This window comes from Sardina pilchardus, chromosome 22, assembly GCF_963854185.1.
Source record: "Sardina pilchardus chromosome 22, fSarPil1.1, whole genome shotgun sequence".
NCBI lineage: Eukaryota > Metazoa > Chordata > Actinopteri > Clupeiformes > Clupeidae > Sardina > Sardina pilchardus.
Genome location: NC_085015.1, coordinates 10292024 through 10316702, shown reverse-complemented (window position 1 = coordinate 10316702; position 24679 = coordinate 10292024). Strand labels below are relative to the sequence as shown.

Genomic DNA, 24679 nt, shown 5'->3' with positions numbered 1-24679 from the left:
ACACACACTCACTCACTCACTCACTCACACAAACACTCGTCAATCAAACTATGGTCGATCAATGCAACTGTCCGTGGGAAGGTGAGCAGACCAGACACTCATCGATACAACTGTACTAGACCATCTAATGACTGTAGAGAAAACCGCAGAGGACGATCTAACAGCTGCAGAAGGAAAAAAAACGGCAAAGAAAGTGGAAGCACTTGCTTTAAAGTATGCGTGCTGGTACACACTGGTATTAAAAGTTACAAAATTGTGTCTCCGTAGAAAAACGGGGCCAACCGATTCCCCCAGAGAGCGGTGCTTCTTTAAAAGCACTCCAAAACTTCAAACTTTAAAAACACGCATTGGAGCTGCCCAGGGAGTGAAGAAGAGAGGAGCCAAATGACACCCATTTCCATTGAATGCAGGAGAAGTGCTTTAAAGAGAGAGAGAGAGAGAGAGAGAGAGAGAGAGAGAGAGAGAGAGAGAGAGAGAGAGAGACATTTTTGGGAGTCATTCTCAAACGGGAGGCCGGACCGCACGCAACTTCTGTTGAAGTTTAGCCTTTGCAGGACGGCAGCCGGGGAGGTCACCAGGGGAGGATGAGATATTACAGGCAGGGATTGGGTCAGATTTGGGGTGGGGGGGGGGGGTGGTGGAGGTTGATGGGGGATTAAGTGGCGTAGTTCTCCATCTCAGTGGTGCATAGGAGAGGAGAGGAGAGGAGAGGAGAGGAGAGGGACGGGGCTCCGGACAGCTGCAGGTTTTCGAGGCCGATAGTGAGATTAAAAGCTTTTCATCTTTGGGTGTCCTCTCGTCAACTCCAGGGCCTGCTCCTGTCGCGTCCCCGTGAACATCCTCTCCCTGTCCCGTATCTCTAGCCCATCATGTACCTCCCCCCTCCCCCCCTCCCTCCTCTCTCTCCTGTGTCTGTGCAATCTCTTCCATCTCTGCCCCTCCTCCCCTACCGACTCATTTTTGTCTCTTTCCTTTCACTTGTTATCTCTTTTAAATCCCTCCCTCCCTCTCTCATTTTTCACCTCATGTACTCATCCTTCTCTCATCTCTTTTTTTATCACTCCCTGTCCTCCACATCTCTCTCTCTCTCCCTCATCCCTTCTCTACCCTTCACCTCAACCCCCCTCTCTTTTTCCCTGTTCATCTCTCTCTACCCTCCATCTCTCTCTTTCATCCCTCTCACTCTCCTCCTTTCTCACTAGCTCTCATCCTTCTCTCCCCCCCCAGCCCCATTCCCCCTCTCTCTGTCTCAATTTCAATCCAGTTCCATTCAATGTGCTTCATTGTCTTTTTTCTGAATGGTCATGGCAATGTTGCCAAAGCATTGAAAAAGCACTAACAGAATGATGTGTGTGGTAAAGCATAAGCACACACACGCACACACACACTCACTCTCGCTCTCTCTCTCTCTCCGCACTGCTTACCTCCAGGATGAGGTCTCCGGGCATGAGCCCGCCGGCGGCCCTGGCGGGGCTGTCCTCCTCCAGCCGCTCCACGTAGATGCCGTGCAGGTTGCCCCCGCAGATGGACACGCCCAGCTCACCCAGCACCCGCTGCACCGTCACCCGCCGCGGCTCCGGCAGCACCCGCCTGAGAGAGAGAGAGAGAGGGAGAGAGAGAGAGAGAGAGAGAGAGAGAGAGAGAGAGAGAGAGGGAGAGAGAGAGAGAGAGAGAGAGAGAGGAAGGGAGAGAGAGAGGGAGAGAGAGAGAGAGAGAGAGAGAGGGAGGGAGGGAGAGGGAGAGAGAGAGAGAGGGAGGAAGGGAGAGAGAGAAAGAGATGGACTTAATTTCAATGATCATCACACTAAATGAATCTGAAAGAAGTAAGACCGGATGAAAGAAAAAAGTAATGAATGAATGAATGAATGAATGAATGAATGAAGGAATGAAAAAGAAAGAAAGACCATGGAAAGGTAAAAGTCATGGAGGGAGAGAGGCAGTTGAGGGAGAAGTAAGAGATGGGAGGATGGAGGGAAATAGTGAGAGCAGTTTGGATGGAAAGGTTCCTCCATGGAAGAGAGAGAGAGAGCGCAGTGTGAATGTAAAGATTCCTCGATGGCCTTTCACTAACCCCTTAGAGGGCCGGAAGGGAGAGAATCACAGATTTTCAGCGCCTTGCCACATGCTCCGCCATCTCCAAATGCCACTACATGTTGAGCAGCTTTATAAATAGTCTACATGTGAACACGCTACATTAATAAAATAATAGTCCACGACAAAAGTAAAGTAATCATCTACTGATGATCCGAGCAGGGTCTTTAACAGACTGCATATGTGAATATGAGATTCTGATAGGCTTTCAACCTGGAACTGTGCATGAAGTACGGCATCCACAATTAATGGCTTAAGGCGGCTGCAGGCGGATACATGAACATGAAGTCGAGTCCACCTATTGAGGGCAAAACCTGGTGCTCTAGGCCACAGTTCCTTGGTTGATGGCTCTCAGTGTAAACAAGGCCTAAATGTCTTTTTTTTTTTTTTTTAGTATATTTTTAGTATAGTTTTATGCCTTTATTGATAGGGATAGTAGAGAGTGACAGGAAATGAATGGGAGAGAGCAGGGATGGGATCTGGAAGGGACCACGGGCCGGGATTCGAACCCGGGTCGCCGGCGTGCAGTTGCGCCATGGCTGGGGCCACAAGGCCTAAATGTCTTGACCCCTCGTGGAAGCCTTTACCTGACAGAGCCGCGCGGGCTAGTGGTCGGAGTGGTCTGCTTGGAGGGCGGCGTCATGGTGCCCTCGTCCTGCTCGCTCAGCGTGTCGATGGTGGAGTGGTCATCGGGGGGCGTGGCTCCGCTGCCGTGCGACGAGGGATGACCGCTGATTGGATCAATCCTGGAACTGAGAGAGCAAGTGTACGATCAACACTCATGCACAGGGGAACTGACCACACCAACCATCTACTGATTCTAATGAGCTCAACTCTTCGATCAGGTAGATTAGTGAAATCGCCTGTGTTAAGTGCACAGATGAGTTCAAGTTCGGTATGAGTCGGTAGTATTGGGGAATTGTGGTGGCAGTATTGGGACAGTGGGATGGTAGTGGCCTGGTAGTATTGTGGCAGTGGAGTGGCACATGCCTGGGCACTGTGGGCAGTATTGGGCCATTGGGATGGCATTGAGGGCACTGGGATGGGGTCAGGGGCAGTAGGCGGATGGGTACCTGGAGCGCGAGTGGTTGCCCAGCTGGTACATGTGAGGGTTGTACTGGGCCAGGATGGTGACCGTGTCACACTGCTGACCAATGATCAGCCGTGCCTGCTGCTCTGTGGCATTCCGCAGGTTTATGCCATTAAACTGGGGGGAGAGAGAGAGAGGGAGAGAGAGAGGAGGGAGAGAGAGAGAGAGAGAGAGAGGGAGAGGGAGAGAGGGGGAGAGGGAGAGAGAGAGGGAGGGGGGAGAGAGAGAGAGAGAGAGAGAGAGAGAGGGGGGGGGAGAGGGAGGGAGAGAGAGAGAGGGAGAGGGAGAGAGGGGGAGAGGGAGAGAGAGAGGGAGGGGGGAGAGAGAGAGAGAGAGAGAGAGGGGGGGGAGAGGGAGGGAGAGAGAGAGAGGGAGGGAGAGAGAGAGAGAGAGAGAGGGAGGGAGAGAGAGAGAGAGAGGGAGAGAAAGAGATAGAGGGGGGAGAGACAGAGACAGAAAGTTAACAATGACGGTGATAAAGGTGAATTTAGAGTAGTGTGTACAAGAATCAGAGAGCCTTTCACAGTTATTTATACTCCAATGATGCAGCTATTTTCATGCCGTGAGTCAGAGCATCTTTCAATCTCTAAAAGTCCAGACTGATGTTCCAGCAGCAGTACCTCCAACAGCTGGTCTCCAAACTCCAGCTGGTACTGGTGAGCGATGCTGCCTCCCGTCACCTTGGAGACGAAGATGCCGCCGTTCTCGCCGCCGACGATGGAGATGCCCAGCGGCTCGGCCCCCTTGTGGATGGACACGGCGCGCGGCTCCTCCAGATACGGCCTGGACACACATTCATCATCATCTTTAGACCTGACTCGTCAGGCATGATGGGAATGAGTCAGGATTCTCGCTCCATTAAACCCAATACAGCAACTTATATATTGGACTATTTGCAGTCCAACAGTTTTTCCCTTCATACATCACTCGTCACATGCAGTTACACTCTCTGATATTGTTTGTGGTGTGCTCTTGTTTGCGTTCACAGGGGGCAGGATTTTGCAAGGCTGGGGTTTGAACACACTTGCAGGCTAAGGGGGAGCTGCACAAGGGTATAGTGTACAAGGCAGAGCAGGGTTGCATTACATTAGGCTTGGATGAGATGGATGAGGTTCGGTAGAGCAACACTAAGATGTGACAGGTGTGACTATTTTAGGAGAGGCCAGAGTTGATTAGATTAGCAAAGGAAGATTATGGCTACTATTAGAAATATTTTATGGAATAAAGATTTGATGAGATACAAATGAACTGCATTTACACATAATAGAGGCAAAACAAATCTTGGGGTGTTGAAATAAATTACTGTTCTGGTTTCTCTAATCTGAAATGATGCAATGTCATATACAATCCAAGTACCGTTATGTGAACAAATCAGGAACTGCAAAAGCAACAGGTATCCTTGCCAACAAATTATTTCACAGGTGCACAGTGTAATGACAGGGACGCTTCAGTGTCCTTAACAGCACCTTGCTTTGTACACTTACTTTATTTTCATCTATATTTTCATATTTTCATATCTTCTCTAAGGCCATTGTGAGGTCAATATCTCAGGTAGGGGTGAGAAGCAGGTGGAAAGGCATTGATGTTATTGTGATGCTGCTTTTCATTACATAAAAAAGTGAATTCAAAACAAAAAAAAAGAACAGCTTGCTTTTTTCTTGCAAGGGTAGATCTGGTGGATTTAGAGATAGACTGGGGATAAGATAAACTGGTTCTTGTGCAAGGAGTCACTCAAGCAGGCTGTGGCTTTCTTCATAACACAGACCAAATAAAGCTGAAGAGCTGTGGAGATGCAGTCCCGTGCAGCAACTCTCTCTCTCTCTCTCTCACTCTCTCTCTCTCTCTCTCAGCCCAACATCATCAGACTCATGCATCCGCTCCAGGATCCACCCAAGAGGAAAACACAAGGCTCACGCTCCAGTCACAAACAAGCAGTCAAGTTAGCAACCCAGAGAGGAAATCTGGCTAAAGAGGGGCAAATGCAGCTCTCCAGAGGAAGGGGGGACTAAGTGCAGGAAATGTGCATGAAAGCCTGTTGAAGTGCAACAATGTCAGTGATGGAGAGGAGACATTCACATTGAGGAGACAAAACAGAGAAACTACAGAGTTGGTGGAGGGGTATGTCCCAAAATATCCTCAGTTCCTCAAGAGGTTTTAATCTACAACGTTATCAAAAAAGTTAAAAAGACTGCAGACCATGTACAATTACATTTAAAGCATGGGTTGCATTACATCATTTCCCAGAAAATCCCAATGGTTCTGTGATATTAATCAAATATGTGATTTTGAACTCATATTCCTTCTGAAGTGTCTAAATATCAAATTTAATAACCTTGATAAAGATTACCCTTCCATACTGCATGTCAATGAAATAATCTTCAAAAAAAGTCACCCTTTCATACTGCATACGGAGTGAAATAAGTTTAATAAATTTCACCCTTTGATATTGCATATAGAATGAAATAAGTTAATACCTTTCACCCTTTCATACTGTATATTTATTAATACATTTCCTTGCATAAACTAAATTGAATTTGATTTCAGGCAGGCGAGCAAGGCTCCCTGGATGGTCCTGAGGCATGTGATTGTGGGACATCCCCCATCTCCCCCAGAGAGTGTGAGTGTGGATGGATCAGAACCAACCTTAAGCTCCTCAGAGAGGCGAACTTGGGCCGGAGGGGCCGCGGGAGTCTCGGAAAGGATTTGTTACACAACAGATGTCTGAAAGAGTCGCAGAGGGAGACAGAGAGAGGGGGAGAGGGAGCGGGAGGATGGGGGAGTCAAAGAGGCTGAAAGAGGAAGAGGACGGCGAGGAAGAGCGAGACAACAACGGCGCGTTTGGTTGTGAGAGATGACGAGAGGGGTGAGTTTCATGGCCAGTTTCCTGTACTTGGGCTAATCATAGTTCTAGGCTTAAAGGTTCTTCTTTTTAAAAAAAAAAACAAAAACAGAAACAAAACAAAAATGTTCATTGAAATTTTCCTTCAGTCTAGAACAGATCTTAATCCATGTATGGGTAACTGGCCCCAAGGGTTTAAACGTGTAAGGCGGTTTAAAACCAAAAAAAAAATAAAGATGTGGATGAACAGACACAAAAAGACATCGCCATTTCCCTTTTTCCTGGCAGATCTGCTGTCAAAAGAAACAGAATTGTCTGTGGGAAGTGAAGTGACATTTCATTTGGTGGCATTTGTTAAAACAAACCTGATGTGGGACACTGGTTGAAATGTCAGTTACTCCAACAGGGACACGCTGGTACATGACACTCTTCTCCGACTCGTGACAGAACCATTAGACAACTCCGCCAATTACGCAACAGCCCCACAGATCATTAAATGTTAAGCTGAAATGAAGCCGACAGCTGGAGACTTTGATGCTCTCAGAATAATTATGTAGCCTTTTCGTAAAAGAGCATTAGTTCTTCAAAGAGCAGGATTTGGAATGTCTGATTGTACCTGTCGTTTCGGCGGTCTCCCATTGGTGCAGGGCTGACGGACAGTCTGACGTGGGAGGAAATGGAGCCTTGTGATTGGCTGCTGACGAAGGAGGTGGTCTCCAGGTTGAGGGGGGATAGAGGAGGGGTGATGAGACTGGTGGTGCTGCAGTCCGAGTGGGACAGGGAGCCTAGAGGGACAAAAAGGGTAGACAAGTTGGTCTAGAAGGGATGGTCATGACTTTTTTATGCTGTTTTGGTTGTTTTTACATTATCAACTGTAAAGCACTTATGGTACCATTTCTTCTGCTTTTAAATGTGCCACATGTGACTTGACTTGACCTGTGGCATCTTGTGATAGCTAATCACCTGTCCTACATGATATGATTGTGGTACTGTGGCAAACAGCTGTATTGTCCAGCCACATGTGTGCCAATTGCTGCTATATAGTGTTCTGAAGTATGTAGGTTTGGGGTTTGTAGCTTTACCTCTGTCGGAGCCCTGTGTGGAGCCTTGCGCCGAGCGCATGTATCGGGGCGTGGAGGGGATCTTGATTCGCTCCGCACGATACTGACTGCTTACCCCACCTGCCAAGGCCGGAGAGAGGAGAGAAGAAAGGAGATTAGAGAGGAAAGATTGGAGATCCCACTATCCCACGGGCTTGGATACTTCTTATTGTAAAGCTTACGGTGGACTTAACAAATCACCATTAAATCAGAGCTCAGTAACAGCATTGTCGACACTGCACAAGTCACTAAGCTCTGTGCATTAAGCAAAGAACAAGGAGACAATACAGTATCTCCATTTCCCTTCCACAGAAAAACCACCACTACAGCACACGTATCTACCAGCACACGTCACAGACGCATGGGTCTGGTGTGTAAGTAGACCAGGGTGTGGTGTGGTATTAGCGTGTGTGTGTGTGTGTGTGTGTGTGTGTGTGTGTGTGTGTGTGTGTGTGTGTGTGTGTGTGTGTGTGTGGAGCCCACCGTGTCTGGCACTGGAGGGCAGGGAGTTGGTGCTGTGTGGAGTGCGGCGGGCGCCTTCGCTCAGCTCACTGGAGCGCTTGTGGCTGAGATCCAGACTCAGACGGCCCTGGTGCTGAGGACTGGACACACAACACAACACAACACAACAGAGAGAGAGAGAGAGAGAGAGAGAGAGAGAGAGACAGAAAGAGACACAGACAGACAGAGACATGTTTATCAGCTTAGAAAAGGAGAGACAACTTAAAATAAAACCCAGTTTGCCCCATCACATTAACAACATTTTTAATACATTTTCTTTCTGTAAACTTATTCATGATATACAGTGGTTTCTTCAGTATTTTATGTTTTGACTTTTTATACAATTGCATGTTTTTGTAGAATGTTTTGGTATTATCAGAGGGAGAGGGAGATGGAGACAGAGGGGGAGATCACAAATCAATGCGGTCCAGATTCCCGTCAACTTTTATTGAGTTATTTTGTTGATTCGTCTGGTGCTTTCGGTAAGCGCGGGCATACCTGTTGCGTGAGTGTGGTGCGGGAGGGCAGGTGTTGTTGCTGCTGACCCAGTGGCTCCAGGCTGTGTACACAGGGTTGTGCATCACCGTGGTGACAGCCGAACAGGGAGACAGGCCACGCGGGGAGGGCTCTGGCCATACAGACACACATTTAGGACATTCATTACAAACAAGAGAATTACTGTCCAAATGATACTTTTAAAATGATATTCCAAGTATTAGTATTTTTAGTAGTAGTATAATAATACTTCTAAATGAAAGATATACAGTAATCTACATAGTTTACTTAAGGTACACTAGATATGGTCTTCAGACATTAAGATGTTGACACCATGACAACATGACAATGCATATAGCATACAGTGCTTTGCCTTGTATGTTTTTTTTATATAAGATACTGAAGCACAGTGGAGAGAGTGAGAAGAGGAGAAAGTGAGAAGAGTCTGTCTGTGCTTAGAGTGTGTGTGTGCGTGGGTTGAGAGTGTGTGTGTGTGTGTGTGTGTGTGTGTGTGTGTGTGTGTGTGTGTGAGTGTGTGTGTGTGTTTGTTCATTCCTGTGTGTGTGTGTGTGTGTGTGAGAGAGACTCACGTCCTGGCAGAGGGCCGTGGTAGCCCGGCGGGAGGAAGCCCATGTGGGCGTGCGGTGGGGTGGGGGAGAAGTCGACGGGCCCCAGGGAGTCTGGAGAACGCTCGTCTTTGGCGTACGCCTGAACAAAGACACAGGCCCAACACATGAGCATCACTCACAACTCATCACAGTCAATCTGCAGCACGCCATGGACAAGGAAGTAGGAGAGGGAGATGGAGACAGAGGCACTGGACACTGTCTAGTTCTCCGCACACATTTATTTGATCAAGAGCACATAACACAGTGCAGTGCAGCCTACGTTATCTGACAATGGTTCACATGTTAAGCGTGCATGCAGAAACAATAATAAATATAAATCGTGTCTACATCGTGTCTACACAATCATTTTAGATGTATCGCAAGAAATATCTACCATCAACAATTGCTGCTTAAAATACAATAAAGACACACTTTTTCCTCACAGTACTGAGACATAAGAGCTGGTATGGAAGCAGCTTGAGTGATGGTGTGCTGGGGTTGGATCTGAAGAAGGCCTCACGTTAACGCCGAAGCATTATCCAATAAAATACACAACTGGAGCCATTTGGGCCATTTAGTGTAACATCTTATTTCTACATTTATCACCAGAGGCTGACACCTCCTAAATAGTGTTTCGGTGTGCATTACTCAGCCTGTACAGGTGTGCTGGCGTGCGTTACCTGCATAGGTATGGGGATCTTGAGCGGGGTGAGCTGTCGGCGTGGGGCGGGGGCAGAGCTGGGTCTGGGCCTCTTCATCTCCTGCTCCGGCCCGGTTCTGACCGCTACGTCCTCTCGGGTCCGGAGCTCCCCTCCCGGTTGGCCTGTGGAATTACCCGGAATCAAAATTAATTTTCAACTTGTGACTTGTTCTTTTTTTCAACAATTATGAAAACAACAAAATCGAGATACAATCGTTTTGCCGTATTCGATTTTGCAACCCTCTCATTTTGTCAAAACTAGGGCACCCCTTTGCGTTATAAAGGTGGTATAGCTGGTATAGCTTTATATAAAATAATATGTTCTTAACATTCAAGAAATTAACCTAAGAAATAGATTTAGAGATGAAAATTCACAACATGGTTGGTGTTTCCAAAATCATGAATTGTTTCCAGCAATCGTGTTGAATAATCGCTAACGTAATATTGACCAAAATGATTGCGATTTTTATTTTGATTTGTATAATTGCCGATTGTGACTTTGATTTATAATCAATTGAATTATCGAGCAGCGCTACCTCCTGGGGCGGGCGGCGGGGGGCACTGGGCGGGGGTGGAGGGCGGGGAGCCGGTGGTCAGCGTGGAGTCGGACGCCGAGCTGCTCTGCTGCTTGTGCTTGTACTTGAAGGAGTCGCTGCGCGTGGGGGGCGTCGGGGGGGTGCTCGGGGCGTCCGTGCGCGGGCTCTGCGGCCGGGCCTTGGACAGCGACACGTAGTCCAGCTTGGTGGGCGTGTCGGGCCGCTTGAAGATGTCGGCGTCGAAGATGGGCTTCCGCCGCTTGGCCGTCACGCGGAAGATGGAGAGCGGCGCCGCCGCCGCCGCCGCGTCCGGCGAAGAGATCGACGACGACGTCGACGTCGACGAAGACGGCGGCGGTCCTCCGCCCGCGAGCACCCGCGGCCACGTACCCCCGCTGCTCCTCTGGGGCGTGTGGCTCTTCTCGGGCGGCATGTCCACCGCCACCGAGACGCACTCCGCCGCGGCCGCCGCCGCCGCCGTCGCCGCGGATACCGATGCCGGGTGAAAGGTCAGCGGGCGCTTGGACTGGTGCGGGCTGACGGCGGCGGCGGCGGTGAGGTGACGCTGGTAGCACACCACGTCCTGGTACGGCGGCGGGCTGGGCTCGGCCGACGACGGCGCCGGGCTCTCGGGCGAGTAGATGTCCGTCTGCGTGGAGCTGTTGTGCCGCAGGTTGCGGCAGTTGCGCGACAGCACCTCGGAGCCGGACAGCTTGCCGCTCGGGCTCTTGTCCAGCTCGCGCGCCACCTCGAACAGACTCTGGCCCGACAGGCTCTGGGGGAAGAACTGGGACGGGGGAGTCACGGAAAAAGATGAGCAGTCAGGGAGCATCCCAAAAAACACCTACAGCTGCAGACTTCAACACTTCACTTGATTTGTTTAACTGCTCCTAGTGGAGAGGGTGTGTGTGTGTGTGTGTGTGTGTGTGTGTGTGTGTGTGTGTGTGTGTGTGTGTGTGTGTGTGTGTGTGTGTGGGTGTGTGGGTGTGTGGGTGTGTGTGGGTGTGTGTGGGTGGGTGTGGGTGTGGGTGTGGGTGTGGGTGTGGGTGTGGGGGTGTGTGTGTGTGTGTGTGTGTGTGTGTGTTCACCTTGAGGAGCGAGAGGCTCAGCGAATCGCGACAGTCCCTTAGAAGCGACTCGCACTCACTTAGCGATCTGTTATCCAGAGCGATCCCATTTATCTGTCACCAGAGAAGAGAGAAGGAGAGAGGGGGGGGTTGGGTACACACACACACACACACACACACACACACACACACACCTGCATGAGCGCATCTGAGCATGAAAGCATGAGAATACCCTTTACTCTTCTTTCAAGGCAGCTACAAGACCGTCTGAATTAGCCATGGTGACCTCAACACCCCAACGCCTCCGAGCTTAACATCTCTTACACATCAGCTCTGACTCATCGGAGCCAGCGCAATCTGGATGATGACTAAACCAGCAAGAGAGAGTGTGAGAGTGTGTGAGTGTGTGTGTGTGTGTGTTTATGTGTATCCCAAATTCTTGTGTAGTAGTGAGCTCAGGGCTCATACATAAAGATGGAACAGGGGGGGGAGATTATCTTAAGTTTTGTGTGATCGTATTTCTCTCTGAGACATGGGAAGGGAGGGAGGGAGGCTGCCTGCGTTTGATGTTCCCAAGGAGCGTATCTGATGTGGGGCCGTGTTTGTGGGTGCGCTCCAGTGGAACGGTGACGGATGCGGAGGAGACAGTGTGGTGGCTTACAGCGATGAGCCGGTCTCCGATGGTCAGGGAGCCGTCTTTGGCCGCGGGGCTGCCGGGGGCGACCGACGCAACAAACACGCCGCTCTCCAGGCCGATGCCGCTGTCTGCGGAACAACCAAACACACACACACACACACACACACACACGAACATCTTATGATACGGATCAACACAGCGTCTTATTTCATGAACAAACACAGTGACAGAACACACGCATCTTATCACAGCATACTATATCATATATTCACATTTCTTATGCTGAATCCCCTACAACTGCAGTGCCAAGTCTCTTCCTGAGTATTCATTTCCCAGTGGACAAACTTATTAAAAACATCACAGACTTCTTGTTGAAAATCAGACACTCAGACCCTTTCCCAAACCAAATAATTCGTAACTCAATGTCGTAAATGGGTATATCCCCAGAAACGCTGGCACCTCTTAGATTAAGTTCAATTGTTATTTTACATCGATGAATTCACCCCTTGAACCCACACTTGAGGTCACTATTAATGGACGCAGAACAAATGGGCGAGGACCGGCGCTGTTCCCCCCACCTTTATGGCCGGCCAGGTTCAAGTGGATGGGGGTGATGATGCGGCCGCCCAGGGATTTCCGCCGGCGCACCACCATGTTGATCACCCCGCCTCCGCTGAGCACCGCCTTGATGGCCTGCTTCCTGTCCTTATTGGCCAGATCCACGTCATTTATCTTCAACAACCAATCATTCACTCTGAGCAGAACAGGAAAAGGAGGATACTGGTTACAAACAGATTACAAGCATAACCCCAGAAATATACTACCAACAAATATACTACTTTACACTACCTACAAATACACTACATGGTATGGACTGCCAACAAATATACTACAGTGTACACTTCCACTTGGATGGGGCTGGAAATAATACATTTTATTTTGTGGTTTGTGAAAGCATAATGTCCGAGAAAAAAGATCGAGGTACAAGTCAATCTTTACCTCAACCTTCCATCAGCAACACTTCCTTTGTCCACCTTCGTAACAAATATTCCACAGTCACCTGGTAAATACGGATCATTTACCCCTTCTGCTACGTCGAAACCCAGTGCTTTCAAATCCATGTCTTCCTGCAAAGCCACAGGAAGTTTGAAGGTTAAATCAACACATGGTGTTTAATGTCACTGGAAGACATTAAACCACAGCAGGAAGAGCATAAAATATTTCTTGCACTGTTATCAGTAGGGCCTGTGTTATTACCCCTGTATTCCTCCATTAATATCTAGTCAATGGATTACCGGTACTTTTCCAGAGACAGTGCAAACATATGACGTAACCTGTAGCCTCTTCTCGCAAGAGCTTTCCAGAGAGAAAACAGATCCACTCTGTCCCGCACCATCCCACCCCACCCCACCAGTCATCTGAAGGACAACGCACAACTAAAACATGCCCACAACTCCACCTAAACAGGTGAAATTAGTCTATCTTCGAGGCGGGAGGCTATTTTCTCAATTTGTGCATGCAAGCGGCTAGAATCTCAGAATGCTTTGCTCGCCTGCTTCTCATTGAAAATGAATGAAATACTAAGTGGGTGTCGCCTGGCTTCTCATGTGTAAAAAGCTCTTTATCTCACTCACCCTGTCCTTCTCAAACTCCACCACCTCGGTCTCCCACTCCAGCGAGTCGGTGTCGATGGCCGAGTCGTGCGAGTTGTGGGCCATCAGCTGTCTGAAGCGGGCCTCCTTCTCCAGCTGGTCTTCCATCTTCTCCCTGGAGCAACGCGACACAACACAACACAGCGTAATGCAACAGCTAGGTGTCAGGCCATGAAAAGTGATCAGAAAACCTCTTGATTCCTCCAGTGAATAAATTCTCCAGTAAAAAGATTATGTTTCAATTTCAATTTTCAAAACAATTTCAAAAGATCATGTTAAAACTTTAGTCAAAACTGAATAGTCCGAAAAGGACATTTCTTTAAACTTATATGCAATTGGCTAATTAGCCCCAGTTCATCTTCTACTTGTGCCATGAAAATTAGAATTAGCAGAATTTAGATTTTAGAATGGTTGGCGTCCAGAAGTACATACGACTTACCACCACCAGATGGCGATAAAATCACATGAAGTTGAAGAGATAGAAGAATGTGATGTACAGTATTTTAATGACATAGCCTGAGGTTATTTTCATGGTGTGACTCTGGTTGAATATAAAATTGGGATTAATAATTTAAAGTCCTCAGTGAGGAGAGAAACTTTACAAGCAGTTACAAAAGCTCCTCCGAACACTGGGAGCGGAAGAGGCTTAAATTATGTGGATTTGTGTGCACCAGGGGGTATGAAACTGCATGTCTACCTGTGTGTGTGTGTGTGTGTGTGTGTGTGTGTGTGTGTGTGTGTGTGTGTAGGGCAGGCGTACTTCAGCTCCTTCAGTTCCCGCACGGCGTCATTCTTCTGTTTTCTCGTGTCGTCCAGGTTGCGGAGCGCGTCGGCCAGGTCACTCACGGCCCGATCTCTCTCTCTCCTCAGGTTGTCACACAGGGTCCTGCACACAGGGGGCAGCATTGCACCAGTCAAACACACTGCACCATACTGTATGTACATGTACAGCTCTGGGAACAATTGAGACACCACTTGAGACGGCACATTTTTCTGATGTCATCCTACAGTTGCTGAGTGACATTCGAATGAGTTGACGGTCGTTATTCAAAATTTACAGCGGTCTCTTCATTTTGAATGTGATCGTCAACTCATTCGAATGTCACTCAGAGACCGTACCATGACGTCAGACAAATGTGCAGTGGTTTGTTAATGTTGTCCATAGCTGGACATGTGTCATATGCCTCTATAGCCCGCAGAGCTGATAGGAAGCCTCCTCTTCATTCATTCTCCGCTGTTCAAAAGGTTTTCAGGCTTTCAAAACTATCAAACCCCTTTGAAGAACTTTAGAAGTCTACCGTTATTCTCACACAGTGTGAAATGGCACGTTTTTGTCAGTGTCTATTTGTTTATATAGCCATTTTATACACAACGGTAGTTGACCAAAGTGCTGTATATAGTGATAATTAATAAATAATAATTATTATTATTAAATAATTAAGGCAATAAGCCCCAAGAGGCTGTAGTTTACACTGATTCTAGAACAGCTAAGGGGTAACGCACAAGCAGAGTGCCTAAAACGCCCCTTGAGACTGCGGACTCAAGGGGCTTATTGCTTTTCTAAAATGGTTACTATATCTGGCAAGATTTCATGAAACAAAGGCACAGCAAAGAGAAATGTACCGATTTATTCCTAGATAATCATTCTTCCTCCAAGAAATATGTTCCCTCTGTCTGAATAGTTGCCTAGCAACATCGGGACAGGGCTACTCTAACTTTTATGTAAGATGTGGTGGCACAATACTATAGAACGAAATGGGGTCAAGGTGTATGGTTGTGCTGGATCTTACAATGGCAACGGAAATGTAGCCAATAATAACAAGGAGCAGAACTATCTGTTTTATACGGGTGATAAGATTATATACATGTAAAATCAGAGGTAATCACATCTTTCAGGGAAAACTGTGAAGACGACAAGAGGCTACCTCCGTGCACTGTCTGTAATGCACAGCATTTGCTAGCCGATGGCGGTGGCTGCATAGTGGATGGAAAAAGTTGCAGGTTCGACTCCTGGCTTCCTGGCTGCTAGACCACCGTGCCCTTGAGCAAGGCACTTAACCCTGACCTGCTCTGGGGGGGGGGGGGGGGGCGGGCACTGGCTCTCATAACAATAATTGATGTGGCGTCGGATAAAAGGTGGTCAGTCACGGCCCCAGCCGTGGCGCGACTGGCTGGGTCACCTGCACCGCACGCCGGCGACCCGGGTTCGATTCCCGCCCCGTGGTCCTTTCCGGATCCCACCCCGACTCTCTCACCCATTCACTTCCTGTCATACTCTCTACTGTCCTGTCCAATTAAAGGCATAAAAAAAAAGCCCAAAAAAATCATCTTCAAAAAAAAAAAAAAGGTGGGGGTGACACTGGCTCTCATAACAATAATTGATGTGGCGTCGAATAAAAGCGTCAGCCCGAATCAATCACAGGGTTAAAGGTGGTCAGTCACCTGATGCTCTCCCTCTCGGCCACGATCTTGTCACGCTCCTGGAAGGCCCAGTCGCGGCGGCACTTGGCCACCTCGGCCTCCTGCGATGCCTCCTGCAGCTCCTGGCTCATGGCCTCGCACTGCTTGCGCAGGATCTCCAGCTCCTTGTTGGCCCGCTCCATGTCCAGCGCCGCCGAGTCCTGCTTCTGCACACGCACACACACACACACACGCACACACCATGTACACACACACACACGTGCGCACACACACAAACACACACACGTGTACAACACACATGCACAGACGCACACACACACACATGTGCACACGCACACATGTGTACAACACACATGCACAGACGCACACACACACGATACACATAAGCATAAGCGCGCACACACACACACACACACGATACACAAGTGCACACGCACACATGTGTACAACACACATGCACAGACGCATACACACACACACACGATACACATAAGCGCGCGCACACACACGATACACAAGTGCACACGCACACACGTGTACAACACACATGCACAGACGCACACACACACACACACACAATACACATAAGCGCGCGCACACACACACATACCAACACAATCACACACACAAACACACATGTACAACACAATCACACAGGGAAGGACAAAAATACATCTCGTGTCAACATAATGCAGCTGTGCAGTGGTTTTAATCACGCATGTACTGTTCTCTGCAGTCTGAGTAACCGCTAAGTACTCATACACTTTAGTGGTTTAAACAGCAGGCCTACTACCAAAAATAATTACCTAACTTAGGCATATTACCTAACTTTCACTGGGATTATTCCCATTTATTCATATCTATTCTGCATCATCATAGCCCCGCAAAACTGCCAAATAACCTCCAAGGGGCAATGTCTGAAGAGCAGATTATTCTTTTTTTTTTTTGGTGATTATTTTTAGTGGCTGCTGCTCCTGCCTGCCTGCCTGCTGCTGCTCCTGTGATGAATGAGTGACTGTGAATATGATTTAGCATAATGGCCCGGGCCAGCCAGGCAGCCACGCCGCTTTGAGATCACTGTCTCTTATAAGCTCCCCGGGCCGCTCGTCTGCTGCTGGTGTTGCTACTGCTGGGCTGATCCGGATATGAGAGGGGGGGGGGGGGGGGGTGGAGGCGGATATCGTGGGGGTATCGGGGGGGAGTGAGCAGAGGCAGATGTGCCCCCCTCCTGCCCGAGGCTGGGCTTATGGGAGGGGGGGGTGGTGGATTATTGCCACTGGTGTCGCTCACTCTCTCAGTGTGCGTGCTGGTGGGTAGTGCGTGATGGGTGGTGTGTGTGTGTGTGTGTGTGTGTGTGTGTGTGTATGAGTGTGTGTGGTGGCCGACGATAGGAGAGGTGAGTTGTGGACCGATGTTGAGCTCATGCATCCAGTATATGAGCATGTGTGTGCCTGTGTGATTCTTTTATTGTATTGTATTGTATGTATGTGTATGATCAGCCTATGTGTGTACGCATGTCTGTGTGGGTACAGGCACAGTGTGTGTGTGTGTTGGCATCCAAGCATGTGTGGATCTGTGCCTGAGTGTTTTGCGTGCACCGGTGGGAAACTGGCGCTGGAAAACACTGATCTCAGGATGATGTGTGTGTGTGTGTGTGTGTGTGTGTGTGTGTGTGTGTGTGTGTGTGTGTGTGTGTGTGTGTGTGTCGACTAGATGGGGGGAGGTGAGGGGAGGAGCGGAGAAGAGAAGTCAGGAGGAAAGATGAGCCATCTTCCTCTCATTGTCCACCACTCACACGGACCTGAGCGCGGCACAGTGAAGTGAAGTGCAGTAGCGTAGCGTAGCGGCTCATGTGAAAAGCCGGCGAGCAAATAGTTCCCCAGCCGGAGGCGCCCTGTTTGGACAGTGTAATTAGGCTTCCTGGAGAAATGCGCCGGGCTGGCCCCTGAGTCAGGCGCCCTACGCTGTTTATGTCAGAGAGGGGCTGTAAACATTTGCACTGGCCCTCGGCAAACACTGGAGGAAGGTGAATAGGAGTCCGGGGGATGTGTGTGTGTGTGTGTGTTGGGTAGGGAGTGGGAGGGCAAATAAAACTGCACTCAAGGGGTTGTAGAATGCTAAAGGTTCCCATTCAGGGTGGAAGTACAGGGGTATCATGTAAATGGATGTGGTTTAATGTGCTGGCTGGTTTTTGAGTTGTGTTGCTTTGTCACCTTTTAGCTGTTTGCAGAGAGGAGAGGAGAGAAGAGAGGTGAGGAGGAGAGGAGAGAAGAGAGGAGAGGAGAGGAGGGGAGAGGAGAGGAGAAGAAGGAGAAGGAAGAGGTGGGTGAGAGAGGGAAACAGATGGTATCTTGGAGAGTGTGAGAAAGATCTGAAAGCTGTGAAGAGGGAGTGAACGAGAGCAAGAGATAGAGGAAGGTGAGGGAGGTGACAGAATGAAAGAGATGGTTTAGACACTGCTGAACCAGAGCTAAGGAGCAAATGGCAACGATGCAGAGAAAAGAAGAGGAAAGAGAGACAGATATCGATACAGTGGTGACGAGAGAGAGAGAGAGAGAGAGAGAGAGAGAGCGTGTGAGATATATATAGAGAGATAGATAGACAGATAGATAGCCAGACAGATAGATAGGTAGAGAGAGAGAGAGAGAGAGGTAGAGAAAGAGAGAGGTAGAGGCAGAGCATGAGTCACATAGGAGGGGTGGGGCAGAAAAAGACAAGATTCAAGATTCATTTATTGCTACAAGTCATTAGTCGGGTAGAAAGAGAACAAAACTCTTGGGTTTCAGCTCCACTCGCAGCAATAAATAATAAATAATACCAGACGGGTAGTATAATATGGAAGGGCTAATGTTGGCAGTGTCGTGCGGACCTGCTAAAGCAGCTTTGTCTGAGTAAATAATACTGTGTCTGTGTCAGTGTGCGTGTGCGTGTGTGCGTGTGCGTGTGCGCGTGTGCGTGTGTGTGGGGGATGGAGAGACCGGGTAAGTGAGTAAGAGTCATATTGACAGAGTGAGTATTACAGAAAGAGAAAGAGGAAAACGCAAGAGACACACTACACCAGACAGCAGTAGCGAGGAAGTCTGAGTGAGTGAGTGAGAACCAGTGTCCTCCTTGTGACGGGGCGAGAGAGGAAGTGTGTGTGTGAGCGTGTGAGCGTGTGTGTGTGTGTGTGTGTGTGTGTCTGTGTGTGTGTGTGTGTGTGTGTGTGTGTGTGTGTGTGTGTGTGTGTGTGTGTGTGTGTGTGTGTGTGTGTTACCTGTCTGGCCTGGTAGTACTCCCGGAGCAGCTGGTCCCTCTGGATGATGGCCTCGGTGCGCTCCTTGCGGGCCACGTCGCGCTCCTCCTTGACGGCCTCCATGTCGCGGCAGGCCTGGCTCAGCTCCTTCTGCGCCTCCGCCTTGTCCTTCACCTCGAAGCAGTACTTCTCCAGCAGCTCGTTCCGCTCGCACAGCGCACGGTCCCGCTCCACCAGCGCCGAGCCCAGCTCCTGGACGGGGGGGTCAGAACCGCAGAGTCAGTCAGGTGGAGGGGGAAGAATCGGAGAGTGTGTGTGTGTGTGTGGGGGGGGGGGGGGGGTGAGGGGGTCAAAGGCAGGGTTGATAATCTAGAACCACACCCCTTTAGAACTACACACCTTTAGAACTACACACACACCTAGAACCACACACACCTCTAGAACTACGCACCTAATGCTAATGTGCTAGTGCTAATGCTATCTAGTGAACCATTGTGAATTTCCATTAGCTCTGAATGGGAGCAAGGACACATCATCAACAGAGGGCACAGCCGGCATAACTGAGCTGGAACATGCCCACTCCGGTCCACAGGAAAAACTTTCAAAGGATTTTTTTTCTTTTAATTACATCAAAACTGGAGATTCCAGACCCCAAGGTCAGTTCAGTGAAAAACCAGAGGTGGACGAGTCCAGTCTCAGTCCTGCCAAGTATTAGTTCTACCTGTGCACTTAAAACAGGTGATCTCACATACTAGCTGGCTGACGTAGTTGTGCTATTTTTAGAATCGGCAGCTGGCTTAGCGAATGGTTGGAACAAATATGTGGTGGACTTTCACTTTCAGAAGCCAGAAGTTTTCCACTTCTGCCAAAAAAAAAACAGACCAACGACACAGAACTAGTGGGTCAGTTCCGAACCACAGAATCTGATCAGAACCAAGTACCTCCCTCACAAGCAAGTGCATTTTTCAACAGAACGGTTCACAACAAAAGGCCCAGGCAGAAGGGGTGGTTTGGTGAGCCGGGTGACGGTGCATGCCTTACTCTACGGTTTGCTTTTGTTAGACCGTGTTTAAACGTGGGAGGGTGGGGCTTGTTTTGGGCCGCAGGGAACTCCAGTTCAGTGCTCTCTCTCTCTCCATCTCCACTTTCTTTTAAAATTTAACTGAACGATATTGCACAGAACTCTGCCTGTGGTGCATGTATGCCAAAGCAAAAGCTTTGTTCCGGTTCCCAAAGCCCCAGTCTAACCTTTATTAATGTTTTAGTTTTTTTTTATTTGTCGCATACTGTACATAGAGATACTGTTGTAAAACACATAGTGAAATGGCGTTCAGCTGCTCAAGATTCCTGTGCAGAGGTATCCTGAAGGACCACCAACTATTAACTATATGTAAGGATGAAGAAAGATTTAGATACGATGTAACAAATAGATTGAAAGAGAAGGGGTAAAAAGTGTAGTGTGTGTACAGTAAGTGCAGTACGGGAAGTATAGTTTGATGGGAGTTCAGGAAGCCTTTGTTTAAATTGTTTGTTTCATTTACAAAAAATGCTTTCAGCTTAGTGTGGCTACAGCAAAGGGATTGGCTTTGGTGGTTTAATTAGTTCTGAGCACAGGGAGCCAACACCTGACTCTCCCCAGGATAGGAACACTAACACGGAAGAAGCACACAGGAAGCACTCAGGCTTGGCGTGAGCGATCAGTTCTCGTCAGCCCAGTGGGCTGGGTAAGGCTGACGCGCTTACAAACAAGGACAAAAAAAAAGGCCAAAAACTACTTCTCACTGCCTGCAAAAAAAAAAGAAAAACGGCTTTCCAAATACTCACTTCATCACTAATTATTTATGGGCTTTTTTCTTTCAATAATTCACACAGAGGTAGCAGCACGGACAATATTTGCTACTCTCTTTAAACTGTGAAGTTGAGCTCGGGAGTGCGAGTTGTTGTGCAAGTGCCAGGGGGCCTTTGATAAGCATCAGAGGCAACACGGAGTCTATTGATGGCAAGAGTCTTTGGCCTGCTGCACATGGTACCCATAGGCAGTGCAAATACAACGCTACTTGGATCCGCTGCTTGTGTGCCCCAAGTGAGTCCTAACCTCAATCAGTTGCTTTTTGCTGTTTGCTTGACATCACTTAGCAGTGAAGTTATGTAGGAAACTGCATGCTCGCTCAAATGTTTTTTTTTTTGCAGTTTCCTGAAAGCATACGGTTCAGGATGTAATGGAGCAACATTTGAAACGGATATACACTACTCACAAAAAGTTAGGGATATCTGGCTTTCGGCTGAAATGTAATGTTTTAGAAGAGCAAGTGCTGCGCATTCAAACATTTAGAGAAGGTCACATTAAGTTCACCGGTAAAGATTATAGTGGATTTTAGGTTCATCCTTGAAATTCACCCGAAAGCCGAATATCCCTGACTTGTTTTGAGTAGTGTCTGTGTGTGAAAAGAACACTCTATACAGGCTGACATGCTACTATAGGTGCAATTACAGTGCAACTCGGGGCTTTCAGTGTACAGTATATCTATTTTGGTATGAAAAGAGAGCATTAAGGACCTTAAGGGTCCCCAATGGCCACATCCATACTGTGAAAAAATTGTCATTAGCAATGAGGATGACATTCAGAACACAGCATATGACAACAGATCTCCTGAGCCCGAGATATTTGGATCTAGTTACCAGCACAAATTGTACAACTTCTGTGTGAAGGGAATTTTCTCAAAAGTACATGTTTGGGGGAAAAACCCACAGTGTGACTTTCCCTAAATGAAAAAAAGAACAGTTGTTGTCAATGTTTTACTAAACATATCAGTTTCCTTGAAAATGCCTCTTGCCTCTGCAGAGCCAGTTGCTACCTAATGACGTCTAGAATCAAATTCACGGCATCATCGTCCAGGCTCACTGACTATTTATTTGTGTCCTTGACAAATGTGCCACATACCGTTGCCGTTTACTCTGAACTGAACCGAACCGGTCCTGTTACTGAGAGATCCAACATCTGGTTTGGAAAGTGAGCTATAGAAGTGAAATTCCTATCTCCACACTTACACTCTAAAACTGTGTATATGATACATTGTATCATTGTATATTGCAATGAATGTGATATCCATGTTTTATAATGCCAGCCTGCCTGTGCAATGTAAGTTAGTTGGTGTTTTTAGTCCCCAATGTCATCTTCCAGGCAGCGTTGCATGGAAGGCACGAAGGTTAGGGTTAGGGTTATAGGGTGAAGGTTAGGTGCCTTGAAGTCGAGGGTCGCAGCGCTGCCTTTTGTTTATTGTTGCAAAATTTTTGTTAATTGTTGTAAAATTGTGGTTAGAATTGCTCTTAAATGCTTAAAAATGACATTAATGCATTACATTAATAGCACCCACTACCAACACATGGCTGCAGTAGAGGGAAGGGGGGGGGGGGGGGGTTGGGGTTGAGTCTCGTCCGTCTCCTCACCTGTCTGAGGGCCTCCAGCTCCTCGCTGGCCACCCTGCGCTGGCTGGACGTGTTCTTCAGCTTGGCCTCGGCCGTCTCCAGGCCCGTCTGCAGCTTGTCCACCTCCTTGATGACCTGGTCGCGCTCGCTCATCACCAGGCGGTACTCGCTGAGCACGGCGTCGCGCTCCTCGCGCAGCTTCTCCGCCTCCTGGCCCGCCTTCAGCTGCAGCGTGCGCGAGCGCGTGGCCTCCGACTGCACGCGCTCCAGCTCGCGTTGTAGCTCCGCGCCGCGCGACGCCGCCGCCGCTAGCTCCTGCTGTAGCGCGTCCAGTCTGGAGAGCAGGGCAGTGAGAAGTGTGGGGGGGGGGGGGGGGGGGGGGATTAGTACACTTGGGAAGTGCAAGGCAGTCCCCTCTGTTGAGATGTAGCGGCTAAGTCACAAAAACAGAATTTTGACCGCTGGTTGACTGGCCGCTATATATTGCAGTACATAGTGTCTTCACAACAATACTATTTTTCAAATATCTAAAATATATTTAGGAGGTACAAGGCAGTCCCCTCTGTTTCTTGAAAGATCGTGGTCATTTCAACTAATTCCCCTCATTCAAGCTTTACTCAAAAGACTACAATCTTTCAAGAATCTTTCCCAAATCTGGTCAGTGTAAGGTATAAGCTTTAAAAGGGACAAAAACAGAATTCTGACCCACTGGCAGGAAAAGACGGAGTTCTGAATAGCCGCTAATATATCTCAGTACATTTAGTGTCTTCATAACAATACTATTTTGGTGATAACACACCACATGTTTTAGATGCTGTGCTCACACTAAAAGTTACACTGGTCAAACAGAAAGACATCTAACATTTGTCTAACATGTTTCTGGCATGCCAGACAACTACTCGAATCGGACCATAGCTGGAACACTGATGGTAGAGTCTTCTAATCATGACTGTGTTCAAACTACATGACAGATGAGACAGCAATTTGACCCAATTAAGTTCATCGGATGATCCAACAGATTCAGAACTGTCACAACTGTCTTGTTAACTGTCACAACTGCTTGGCATTATATATTCAGTGTCCTCATGCCGATGCATTTCAAAATACTGAAGTTTTAAACCTAAAATAATGGCTACATTTCAGTAGCCATTGATAGCTGTGCTTTGTTACCCTAACACGAACCCTAAAACCTGGTCTTATATACAGCTTGTAACAATATATGCTAATATCAGAGGTATAGTGTGCTGTAAAATCAATTATTAAAGAGCACTTACAATAAAGTGGGCCAAAAATGTGTACAGTGTGCCTTTGAATTAATTATTAAGTACACATGATATAAAGTGGGCCAAAAACTTCGCACCACAGGGAGGGAGGATGTCTTGTGCAATCTCTCGTTATCATGCTAGTGTCCGAGTGTGTGACAGCGGCCTTCTTTTTTATAGTGTCAGAGCCCTGCCAATGGTCATGAAGCATCGTGGTGAGCGTACAACATGGAATAGTGATGCTAGGTGGATATGAGAGGTGTTGCAAATGACAAGTTTTGAGTATGAAATATTTAACACATACAGTGCAGTGTGAAGCACTTTGGCGATCTGCAGAAAAGGGTATTTTTTTGTTGTTTTTGTCAGTATGCACTTTGAAATGCTGCAAACACTATACACAAATGTACAGATATTGTTATTACCACTTATGCCATGCATTTAAGATTGTGCCGTTATACCCCTTTCTGAAAGCTTGCCACTGTTTTGACTAGTATAGTGTAGCGTAGAGCCGCATAGTGTCGAACACTAAAAGGCCTAAAGTAGAGTAGTGAAATATAATGCAGTACTGTATACTGTAGCGCCCCTTGATGTCCTGTAGTATAGTGTTGCATTAGGGCCTGTGTGTGGTTATGGCACTCTAACATAATTACTGCAGAGTGGTAAGTATGATGTAGTATAGTGAGGCATTTAGGCCTGCTTGTGACTGCCCCTCCTCCGCTGCAGATTGTACCTAACTCTGGGCTTATTATAACTACTAATAAAGTATACTAGTGCTCGGTAGTAGTGATGTAATTAGGCCTATTTGTATCAATGTATCGTTTACTGGATTGTTCTGTAATACAGCTGTATTTAGGCCTATTTGTATTAATGTATAGTTTACTGGTTTGTTCTGTAGTATAGTGGTATTTAGGCCTATTTGTATCAATGTATAATCTACTAAATTGTTCTGTACTATAGTGGTATATTTAGAGCTGCTTGTAGCTGTAGCTCATCATATTGGTAGAGCACTAATTTCACTA

The 24679-nt window shown here is 47.8% G+C and overlaps 1 protein-coding gene across 2 annotated transcripts in view; it reads right to left on the bottom strand.

The window, feature by feature from the left end:
- The window catches only part of LOC134069863 (disks large homolog 5-like), a 55468-nt gene that overhangs the window by 6322 nt on the left and 24467 nt on the right, over positions 1-24679 (bottom strand). For both annotated transcript variants that reach the window (XM_062525990.1, XM_062525991.1), the window contains exons 7-26: positions 22420-22732; positions 18994-19224; positions 15759-15943; positions 14077-14202; positions 13299-13431; positions 12664-12791; positions 12243-12418; positions 11689-11792; positions 11049-11141; positions 9961-10747; positions 9405-9547; positions 8707-8824; positions 8120-8249; positions 7604-7722; positions 7103-7201; positions 6637-6805; positions 3802-3964; positions 3165-3298; positions 2679-2843; positions 1425-1590 (exon numbers count right to left, since the gene is read on the bottom strand). In XM_062525990.1, coding sequence (XP_062381974.1) covers positions 1425-1590; positions 2679-2843; positions 3165-3298; positions 3802-3964; positions 6637-6805; positions 7103-7201; positions 7604-7722; positions 8120-8249; positions 8707-8824; positions 9405-9547; positions 9961-10747; positions 11049-11141; positions 11689-11792; positions 12243-12418; positions 12664-12791; positions 13299-13431; positions 14077-14202; positions 15759-15943; positions 18994-19224; positions 22420-22732 — 3682 coding nt within the window. The remainder of the gene's footprint in view (positions 1-1424; positions 1591-2678; positions 2844-3164; positions 3299-3801; positions 3965-6636; positions 6806-7102; positions 7202-7603; positions 7723-8119; positions 8250-8706; positions 8825-9404; positions 9548-9960; positions 10748-11048; positions 11142-11688; positions 11793-12242; positions 12419-12663; positions 12792-13298; positions 13432-14076; positions 14203-15758; positions 15944-18993; positions 19225-22419; positions 22733-24679) is intronic.